Here is a 12,362-nt window from a genome sequence, read left to right on the forward strand (position 1 = left end):
TCCGAAGTTGTTGAACATTGCTCTTATATCAGTTCTAAAATCATAATGTGACATGTTGAAGCCTGAAAAATATAAATAAATATAATACAAATTTTGATGGAGACCACTTATTTTTTTCCATTTGGTTATTTAATGACTGTGAGAACAACTAAACAATAACAGAAGCAATACTAATTATGTAATTGTTATATTTATCATGGTTCATAACAAATAGTTCACGTATGTATACACGAGACAAATTTGATTGATATCAAACACTTCTTCTGTAACGGATAAAACAGTTTCTTAACATATGTACACTCTAATTGTAACAACTTTGTTAATCATCAATACTTGTATCAATAACTCTATTTGGTAATTTTGAAAGTACTTCAAGTGCAAGTGCTAAACAACCAGCTTTAAAATGTGCATGTGCAGTTGCAAAATCTTCAAGTACTAATTGTACATCTGGTTGTCCTTTTGTTTCAGTACCATTACTAAAACCAGATAATACTACAGATGACATCTTTTTTTTTTTATATATATACAATATATTGTCAGCAACTTGATGATACATTAGTGTTAATATATTTTCACCTGTTTTTTAATTCATCCATTGTTTTAAGTAATACACGTGCACCTTCATTATGTAAATAATCAAAACTAGCTTCCATTGTTATTAAATCAGAATGACGTATTATTGAACGTATGAAAAATTTATAATCAGTTATTTGTTGCCCTTTTGGTACTTCAGCTTGTCCAAGATATAAATGCATTTTTTGATTTTACATTGGTCAATATCATATGCTTTCATACAATTTAATTCAAATTGAAATGCACAATCTGGTTGTGAATGACGATATATTTTATCCTCAATAAAACCATTTTTTTAAAGAAATGTGAAGAATTTTGGAAATTGACGTTTTTGTAATGCAGCAAATGTAAAACGTCTAATACTACGTGATATTAGCTCATCTTTATTTTGTAAACACTTTCTTTCATGAAGTGTCATTAATTTACGTATTCTTTTTCAACTGATATTGGTATACTACCAGATATTGTTGATATAACTTATTGTAGCTCAAAAAGAGGTAAACTTAAATCACGTAATAAACCCATAAATTTTTCAATCAATTCACGTAATCTTGGCAAATGATATGGATCTGGTATACCAATCTATAGAAAATAACCAGCTAATGTACTTTTCTAATGCTGCACGATATTTTTGATGCAAAGCATTCAGTTTTTCTGGTATTGATGATGGAAATTGTCCAGTATATTCTTGTGCTATTGTACATTTTTTTTTCCATCATATCTAACTTATTGATCAATGCTTTCTGATGGTTTCAGTTTACCTTTTATTAATTGTGATGAATAATTATTTTCAACTGAATCTATAATGTTCTGATTGAAATAATTTACTTTGAAAGAGAAGTATTGCTTACCTGTATATCTGTCTGATGTTTAAGGGAAGAAACAGTAAATAGAAATAAGAAATGGTTTTAGTTACGGTACTGAAAGAAAAGACAACTAGATAAACGGTCAGTACTTGAAGATCTTACACTCGCACACGTACTTTTCAAAGCTGGTTGTTCAGCACTTGAACTTGAAGTACTTTCGAAATTACCAAATAAAGTTATTGATAAAATATTTCTATTGCATTATATACATGGATATTCAGTGCCTCTAATTTTTCACATCTTTGTGCAATAATACAGCTGTTTTTTAGATCTTGTGAATTTGCCCAGAATACTGGATAGTATTTTCTGCTCAATTTATCGTACATTGGTGAATTTTGTATTTCACTGGGTGGACCCTCTACAATTGAAGTTGCCTCAAAATTCAATAAAAAAATTAATAAAAATTTATTGAGTAAATTGAATTAATAGTTAAAATTAATATATAGATTGTTTTTAATATTTTATTGTTGCATATTTTTAATATTAGCAAGTTAATTTTAAATAGCCAAATAATGTTAATGTGATTTTTAGGTAAAAAAAATTTAATATCACTTACAAAAATGCCATCGAAATGCAAGATTCCAGTCAAAATAAATAAATACCTTATGAACATATTATATTTTTTTTTTAGTTCTGGCCGTTGTGGTATGTTGTGTCACCTTTCACCAATTTTAGACTTAACGTGTTTTTTTTCTAGAATGATTTCCCCAGTAACAATAATAAAATCCCGTGAAAACACAATGTAGATTTGTTCGGGTGGTGTATGTGTGTGTGTGTGTGGGGGGGGGGGAGTAACAGAAAAGAAACAGGTTTAAAAAATTACAATTTTCGGGTGACATGATTAAAATTTTCAGAGTTTTTTTTGGGTTTAAAATTAATTATGCAGGAGCTGTGAGGAGTGGCCATCTGATACTTTTATATATTTTATGATTGTTACTGAGAAGACCATTCGAGAAAAAAAGACGTTCAGTCTAAAATTGGTGAAAGGTGACAACATACCACAACAGCCAGAACTAAAAAAAAAAATATAAAATGTTCATACAGTATTTGTTTATTTTAACTGGAATCTTGCATTTCAATGGCATTTTTGTAAGTGAATTTAAATTATTTTTACCTGAAAATCAAATTAACAGCAAATTAACAATAAAATATTAAAAACAACCTATATTAATTTTAAATATTAATTTAGTTCACTCAATAAATCCTTATTAATTTCTTCATTGAATTTTAAGGCAACTTCAATCGTAGAGGGTCCACCAAGTGAAATACAAAATTTACCAATGTACGATAAATTGAGCAAAAAATACTACCCAGTATTTTGTGCAAATCCACAAGATTTAGAAAACAGCTGTATTATTGCACAAAAATGTGAAAAATTGGAGGCAACGGGTAAGGACCATTCAAATACGATACATTCAATACATATAATACCATTGAAATATAATTTAAATTCACGTTAAAAATTCACTTTGGTACAAGGTTATGTGCACGATTAATTTTTATTTTTTGTGTTTCGAAGATGCTTACGTGGCCGGAGAGTTTCTATTCAATGGAACTTACACTCAGGACAAAGATTGGAACTGGTTGAAGATCTATGCAGCTGACAAAATTCCAGGTATTTTTTAAATTCTTCAATCATCTCACATAACTGTACATTGTGGTCCATTTTGAGTATACCTATTAATATTTTTTTTTATTTGCCAACAGTGAAAGCATTAGGTTTACTTGAATCAAGGCTTATGCTGAAAATTAGAAACAGCTGGTATGATTATCCATCATCGATAAGCTTCAATTTGACTTGGGAAAAAGAACACAATGACATGGGTTGCTTGAAAATATACAATCCAATGAACAGAGATAAACGAGTTGTCATCAGAACAAGTTGTAACGATTTTTTTTATGAGTCATTTGAGATCTTCCGTTATGGAGGATACGCGTAACGACAATGAATAGTCTCTATCACTATGAACATAAGATTTTTTTGTTTAGTACACACTAAGTTAATTTGGAAACAAAGCAAGGGGTACTAGAATGGTATATAGTTTATAGTTTTTTTTTTTGTACATCAGAGTAAATATCTATGAACATTTATATATTTTTAATTATTAATTCAAGTTTTAAAATAAACATGAGTATTTTATTATTGAGATTATTTGATAATTATTCGATTGACGAGGCTTGGTCTTTTGTTTTTCTTCTACTTTTTATTTATTAAATTTGATCATTTTTAAATTTTTCATTCTATAGGAAATTTTGGTGTTAAACATCCGTAACAAATTAAACAATGTAGATATTAAGAAATCATTGTATTACTGTATAAACGAAAATGTCTATTAGTCGCTTGATGATTATCAGACATGATTGGAATTATACTTAATGCACTCGCCGGTTGGCAAGTAGAACAGCACTTTTTAAGTCAGACATAACAATAATAAAATCTACTAGCACGATATGGCAGAAGGATCAACTAAATGAAAAACATGTTTACGAATTTATTATAAAAATCTGTATAATTTTTAGAGCCCCAAAGAGCTCTTATATAATTAATAAAAATATATTATTATTTAAATTTAGTATTTATATTTTTTTTGTATACAATTTATTGTGAAATAATATAAGTTAATATCGTATATAAGTTTAATTTTTTTTTGCGTTGAGTGGCTCTTTTAAAAAATCCTCACAGCTTTTTGGATTTGCCGTGAGCTTGGCATCATTGATTTGATGGTATATTTTAAGGCAACCTGAGCACTGACGGCCACCTACTTCCGTTCCATTTTCCGGAAAATCCATGACTATTATAGTCGCATCAGGATATGGTTGTTTCTGGCATCGAAGTAAACCTTGTATTTCTGCATTAGCTGAAAAGGAAAATATAATTAATAAAAAAATTAAAATCAAGATATATGACTTTGTAATGTATATAAATATAGATACAGTCCAGATCTCTGCTACCACATTCTGTACGATATTTTTTATCAAACACCCTCATCCAATTCCATTTAATGATATTGGCAAACTGGAGCGTAGGCAAGACGCAAGTATTATAACTCAATTCTTGCACATTCAAACAAGCCACTTCACAATGTACCACTGTATATGGATCGGCGGGCCTACCGGGAAACAATAGATCTTCATAATCATCTGCTGAAATTTCTTCTTCCGGTGACTCTTCACTTGAACTCACCTTAAAAATTAATTTTACTAAATCATAAATATAGTTATTGAATAAAATACATGAAACACCATGTTTTTCATTGAATATCATTGACAAAATAATTACATGTTAAAGAATAATAATTTAAAAGTAACTCACAAATATTAAATTAAATTGCACAAGTGTCGAAAGTGCAATAAAAAATATAAAACAATTTCTAAACATTTTTTTTGTATCTTTTCTTTGTCGTGGTGAGATTAAATTTTTAACTCTTTTGGAAAATATGTCTGTACCTTACAACTCGTCAAGTAACTCTGATCAATTTTTCTTATATACCTGTGAATGGATGTGGGCCATAATAATAATAACATACAATATTTTTTAACCATTATACATGTAAATGTAAAATCAGAAACTTGTATTCTATGTAGAGTCAAGTAAAGTGAGTCAAAATATTTAATAATAAGTATTGTACATCTAGAAAAAAAACAATTGATCTCATAGTTTTTTCAAATAAAATAAATAAATGCAAAAAAAAAATTGAATTATGATAAAAATTTTTTTAAGTATATCTTCTGTTTCCACTGTTGGAAAATAAAAAAGAATATTAATAGAATAGAATATCCAGTGTCGAATTATCTATGAGATGATGAAAATATTCAAAAAATACCAGAAATTTTATCAGCTCCATAGACCAATAACCAGTTCCAATCTTTTTTCTGAGTAATAATAATAATATCTAATAACATGGCATAGAGATGCAAGAGGGAGTTGTAATAATATTTCTTTACCTTTCCCAGCATATATAACTTATACAAGAAGTTAGTACATACATGAACGAGAAAAAGTTCCTCAGTATATAACTCATTTAACTGATGAGAAGCAAGGACTAAAAAAATACAATATGTTAATACAGTATTTATTTCTTTTGATTGGAATCTTGAATTTCAATGTGGTTTGTGTGAGTTTTTAAAATTATTTTTACCCAAAAGTCAAACTAATATCATTTGACTAATTTAACAGTATATAATGTATACAAAAAGCTCGTATTCAATTATCTTATATAACGTGACTACTCATAAAAATATGCAACAATTTGTTTTTGTATTATTGAAATAATAATAATAGTGGTTGAAATAAAAATTTTAAATATTAATAAATTTTCATCATCTTTCCATTGAATTTTAAGGCAATTTCAATTGTAGAAGGTCCACCAAGTGAAATACAAAATTTAGCAATGTATGACGAGTTGAGTGAAAACTACTTACAAGTGTTTTGTGCAAATTCACTAGACTTGGAAAATAGCTGTATTATTGTACAAAAATTTGAAAGTTTTAAGGGAACAGGTAAGAAACAAATTCAAATACAATACATTCAATATAATACAATTGAAATATATTTTAAATTCACATTAAAAATTTACTAAAAATTAAAGATGCTTATGTGGCCGGACAGTTTCTATTCAATGGAACCGACGTTCAGGCCAAAGATTGGAACTGGTTATTAGTCTACGCAGCTGACAAAATTCCAGGTATTTTTTAAAATTTTACAATCGTCTCACATCATTGTACATTGTAGTCTGTTTTGAGTATACCAATTAATTTTTTTTTTTATTTTTCAATAGTGAAAACTGAAGGTATACTTGAAGCAAGGCTTATGTTGAAAATTGAGAGACATCCATCTTTTGATTGGGCTTCATCAGTAATAAGCTTCGATCCAGCTTGGGAAAAAGAACACAATGACTTGGGATGCTTGAAAATATATCATCCAATGAACAAAGATAAACGAGTTGTCATCAGAACAAGTTGTAACGGTTTTTTATTTGCTCCATTTAAGATGTACGATAAAAGAAATGTACACACCGATGAATAATCTACATACCTTTATAATTTATAATATTATAATAATAAATTTATAAACTATAATAAAATAAATAATAAAGATATTTAAAAAATTTGAGAAAGACGAATTCCAGCTGTATAAACGAAAATGTCCATTAAAAATACCTGATGATTAATTGAAATTATATTTAAACCACACTTTTGTCGGCAAGTAGAACAGCACTTTTTAAGTCAGACGACAGTTTATTGAAAAATTAAAAAGACTAAAATTAAAGTATAATGTTTTCTCAATATTAAAGGCACAATTGTTTAAAGAATTCCGGAAGAACCAATTGTTTTCGAAGTTATAAATTAAACTTAAGTTAACAATTTTCTCAATTTTACTTAATGTTATTTCTGTTCAGCATCTAAACGCAAAAATAATTATTTCAACAATTAAAAAGATAACAAAGAGAATTATATTTTTCAACTCAAACCAACAAGGAATACAAGTTTCTAATTTTACATATATGAAGGTTGATATATATTGTATGGTATTATTATTATTATTATTATGGGCTACATCCATTCACAGGTATATAAGAAAAATTGACCAGAGTCACTTGACGAGTTGTAGGGTACAGACATATTTTCGAAAGGAGTTAAAAATTTAATTTCACCACGACAAAGAAAAAATACAGAAAAATGTTTAGAAATTGTTTTATATTTTTTATTGCACTTTCGACACTTGTGCAATTTAATTTAATATTTGTGAGTTACTTTTAAATTATTATTCTTTAACATGTAATTATTTTGTCAATGATATTCAATGAAAAACATGGTGTTTCATGTATTTTATTCAATAACTATATTTATGATTTAGTAAAATTAATTTTTAAGGTGAGTTCAAGTGAAGAGTCACCGGAAGAAGAAATTTCAGCAGATGATTATGAAGATCTATTGTATCCCGGTAGGCCCGCCGATCCATATACAGTGGTACATTGTGAAGTGGCTTGTTTGAATGTGAAAGAATTGAGTTATAATACTTGCGTCTTGCCTATGTTGCGGTCTACTGGTATCATTAATTGGAATTGGATGAGAGTGTTTGAAAAAAAATATCGCTTCAATTGTGGTCGCATGCGTCTAGACTGTATTTATATTTATTAACATTACAAAGTCATAGATCTTCATTTAAATGTTTTTTTTAATTTTTATTAATTTTTTCTTTTCAGCTAGTGGAGGAATACAAGGCTTACTTCGATGCAAGAAACAACCATATCCTGATGCGACTATAATAGTCATGGATTTTCCGGAAAATGGAACGGAAGTAGGTAGCCGTCAGTGCTCAGGTTGCTTTAGAATATACCATCAAATCAATGATGCCAAGCTTACGGCAAATCCAAAAAGCTGTGAGGATTTTTTAAAAGAGCCACTCAACGCAAAAAAAAATTAAACTTATACATATAACAAGTGACTTGGTTATTGTTGCCGCAGATCAGGCAACTAAAAATCGTACAAATGGTATTATTTTACACATAATAATAAGTCAATCGGAAATGAGACCATCTTTTACTAGGCCAACAGTTGAATCTCAATGGTTGGTTGTTAAATATTTATAATCATATATTAGTATACCTTTATCTAATTTGTTCTTAAAAACATTTATTACTTGTTTTTATATCACTTGGAATATTAATAATTTTGTAAAACAAAATTAAAAAATATAATTATACTTTCTTAAATAATTTTATCGCGTATTAAACAATTATTTTTAAGTTTAACTGGATATATATGTCATATGACAACTTTGATGATATTCAAGTGGTTAAAAAAATTGTTTTATATTTTTTTAATAAATGTACCAGTTATTGTTGATACACGGAAAAAAATTTATAGTTTTTATTACTATACTTATAGTAAATTCGGACAGCGACAAAAGTATGGTTGAATTTACTATACCGTATAGTAATAAAAACTATAAATACAATTTTGGTTACTATACCAGTATAGTAAGTATTACTATACTGGTATAGTATATACATGAAAAACGTTAAAAAGTACAGTTACTATTACTATACTGTATCGTAAATATTACCATACTGTATGGTAAATATTATTATACTGTATTGTAATCATTATTATACTGGTACAGTTCTTTATTTATATGAATAAATTTATTTAATAAAAACTTTACCAAATAAATTATTTGAATAAGGTGCTTAAAGAAAAAAAATAAATTTAAGGCAAGACATTCAAAAATATTTAATAAAATTTAAATTTATTTATAATAAAAAATAAAAAAAAACTATAACGGATAATTACTCGAATTTGTAGTTTTTTTTTTTTTTCTTCAATTTTCTTAGTTTTATTTATAATTTATCTCAATTTATTATTTGATTACGTAAAAAATTACAAGTGAATTTAGAATTCCGTGTCTCAAAAATTCAACAATATTATTTCATATAAAAACACTTTGTAAATAGGAGAAATTGTTCAAGTGGGCTGAATTAAATTGCAATAAAATATATTGGTCACATCGTAGTTTTGAAAGACATCGACTGAGTGATCATGACACTGATCAACATATTGAAAATACAAATAGCCATATGTAAAATCTGTTTCAATAAAAAATTCATCAATATAGATACTGATAAATTAGAAGAGGATAGCTCTGATGAAAGATGTGCTGAATCATTAAAAAATTTTCTATTTAGATTTAGATAAACAAGCAACCTTATTCGTTTCTAAATTATATAATCTTTATGAATTACCACGAGTCAAAATTACTGACATTATTATTGAAGTGAAAAAATTATTAAAACTGGAAGCTACTAATATTTGGAATCAGTTAACTAATGAAATATCAAAAACTAATTCTCTATGGAAAAAAAAATTTAAAATATATTTTTTGACGTATATCTGAATTACTCAATTACAAAAAATAAAATAAATCATTTCCGTGCTGGGGGCAATAACTTCTTAATTTATTAACAATATTCATGACAATTGGTTTATTCACCACTGGAAAAATTTGAAACTAAACAACGTGCTTTTGAATTTCGTAATATATATTTTCCTCGTAATGATTCCGTTTAAATTATTCCATCAGAAAAAGGACCATGTTTTTATTTGGTATACATTGTATATCATATTAAAAATTGAAAATAAAATTTGTATTGTAGTAAAAAAAATCAATTGATATTGAATGAGATGAAATTAAATGAGATTTTGTCAGGTAATGCAGTTATTACGTACGTAATAACTTTAAACAATCAGAAAAATTTTATACCTAAGCTGTAGTTATACATGTATAAAATGTATAGTTTTTTAATGAATATTTTTTATTTTAAAAAGTAAATAAAAAATATATATTTTTTATATTTGATTTAAAAATTTATCGAATCCCATATACTATTAACATTGTTTTTTCTGAATATTAATATTTATTGAATTTTATCTTCATTATTATTTAACTAATAGAAAACATTTCAAATATTGAATATAAATTTTTTTTTTTCAATAAACTATAATGTTTTACTTTGTTAAAATATTTTTTTATTTTTTAATTAATTTTTTTTTAAAAAAAGCATAAATTTACTATACTGTATGGTAAAAGATACTATAAGTACAGTTAAATTTACTATACCAGTATAGTAAATCTGTATAAAATTTTTCTTTTGTTTTACTATACCAGTATAGTTATAATTACCATACCAGTATAGTAACCTTAACTGTACTTTCTAGTAAATCTAATTATACTTTTGCCGCTGTCCAACTTTACTATAAGTATAGTAAATTTAATCATAAAACATAGTATTAAAGACTATAAATTTTTTTCCGTGTACCTACAAATTTGTAAGTAAGGTAAATTCTTGAACATGGCAATCGCATCATATTGACAATATATTTTTTATTAATAAATAATCATTGACAAAATTAAATTGATTAATTATATTCACCTAAACAAATATTCATAAAGCCAAAAGTTGTTCTTAAGATTTTGATCCATTGCGCATCCTTACTCTCAAATCCCAATAGAAATGTGTGATGTAGTGTGCATGTGCAAAGTGACAGCATTATTTTTATAATTACTCCAATGATGATGAAAAAAGTCTTTGAACATAAATTCATTGTTTTATAATTTAATCTTCGAAAGCCAGAAATATGATAAAGTGCATGCGGGCGAACAATTTGGAGTAGGAATGTGCAATGGACCAAAATGATGATTCAGCGCATATAACAACAATTGGAAAGTTATAATATTTTTTAATAATAAATTAAAGAACTCGCCCAATGAAATTTTTTTGCATATTATAATTCTCCAAAGAATTATCTATATCGATTGAAAAAAAAAAACCTAAATAAGTTAAAAAAAAAAAAACGTTTAGGCTGCCTGCACTAATTAGTTGATATTAATTGAACTATCAACTCCCAAAGAAATATAACTTCACTCCAAAACCCCAAAAGAATCCATATTCTTTATTCTAATTCCTTCAAAGTAATTAGGCTAATTAGATTTGAACTAAAATCACGACACAAAAAGGCGCGGCATCTTGGAAAATTTCATCGCGCTACCTAGCTGAAAAATTACGGACTGTTTTTTTGTCGATAAGTAGAGTTTTACTAGACGAAAATTATCAATTTTTAAAAAATTATATTGAAAATTATGAATTCTGCAGGGAGTCGATCACCCGAAGTTCACATGGAGTTCCAGGTAAAGATTATGTTGAATGTGGTTGAAAGAAAGCGTTTACATATAAAAAAAAAAAAAAAATACTGTGACCCACGTGTTTTTAACCTTTAAATTATTTTCAAGTAATTATTGGAATTTTTTGTTAATAAAAAAAATGAGCAGAAATCAACAACATATTTTTCTGTATTCAAAGGACCTCAGTTTCTCGAAGACGTTAACGACAGTATTTTGAGAATACACTCATGATGAGTGCAATGAAAATATTTGTTGAAAAAGACCAACAAACCTTTGATGATGGTGACAATGATAAAAAAAAAGTTGTCATCGATTTATTGGATTATGACTCGTTAGCAATAATCTTTATGCTGCTGCCCATACCAGAAAGAATAGACATGGAAAAAGGTATATTCTATCATCAAAATAAAGGTTTTTTTTTGTTAATAAAATATCAATGTTTGTATTATTAATCTTCAATTTTGATACGTTATTTATTCTAGTTTGTACCAAATGGAAAGAGGCATGTCAACTGGCCTGGTATGACATTAAAAAATACAAATGTGAATCATCAATTGGACGTTGTTATGATAACTGTTTGTTGACACAATCATACCTCAAGGAAATATTATTAAGATGCGGTAAATATCTAAAAGAATTGTCTCTCACAAATATTTGTGATTCAAGTATCATGCCATTTATTAGTGATTACTGTAAAAATTTAACAAGTCTTGAATGTGAATTTGACGACGATTTACTACATTTTTCGGCTGATGACATTGTTCGAGGGTTAACACAGTTAGATAAATTAAAATGCATTAAATTTTCAGTAAATCATAAGTGGTATATTAGGACAATTGATCTATCCGCAATAATTAATAGTCTTCCAAAAGAAATTAATGAAATTCATTTATTTTCTGGAACTTCTGATTATATACACCTAAAAAAAAAAGTTTTTTTAGTAAGTTGTTATTGAATACCAACTAGTCGCGTTTATCACCGCAGTGACAAACGATACAACGATACTATATCAACCGAATAAATACAATAATAATTTAAATAAATTTCTGTTATTTTCAGAGTTTTAAAAAATTTAAAAATCTTCAAAAGTTGTCATTACATGGCTGCTATTTTTTAGACGACATAATTGTTCAAGAAATAGCAGAAAAAACAACACTTGTTTATCTTGACGTTCCACTCCATGTCATACCCGAAAGGTTTTGTCTGTTTGATGAACTTGTTAATTTGGAATATATTAACCT

At 27.0% G+C, this 12,362-nt stretch overlaps 1 protein-coding gene across 1 annotated transcript; it reads left to right on the forward strand.

Annotated features, from left to right (window-relative positions):
* The first annotated feature begins 2,421 nt into the window (after positions 1-2,421).
* LOC122847646 lies at positions 2,422-3,492 on the forward strand. Its single transcript, XM_044145452.1, has 4 exons — positions 2,422-2,528; positions 2,672-2,828; positions 2,959-3,054; positions 3,147-3,492. Exons 1-4 carry the CDS (start codon positions 2,472-2,474, stop codon positions 3,377-3,379), a joined length of 543 nt encoding a protein of 180 aa, XP_044001387.1. The 5' UTR covers positions 2,422-2,471; the 3' UTR covers positions 3,380-3,492.
* Positions 3,493-12,362: the final 8,870 nt, after the last annotated feature.

The sequence above is a fragment of the Aphidius gifuensis genome, linkage group LG1 (genome assembly GCF_014905175.1).
Source record: "Aphidius gifuensis isolate YNYX2018 linkage group LG1, ASM1490517v1, whole genome shotgun sequence".
Taxonomy (NCBI): domain Eukaryota; kingdom Metazoa; phylum Arthropoda; class Insecta; order Hymenoptera; family Braconidae; genus Aphidius; species Aphidius gifuensis.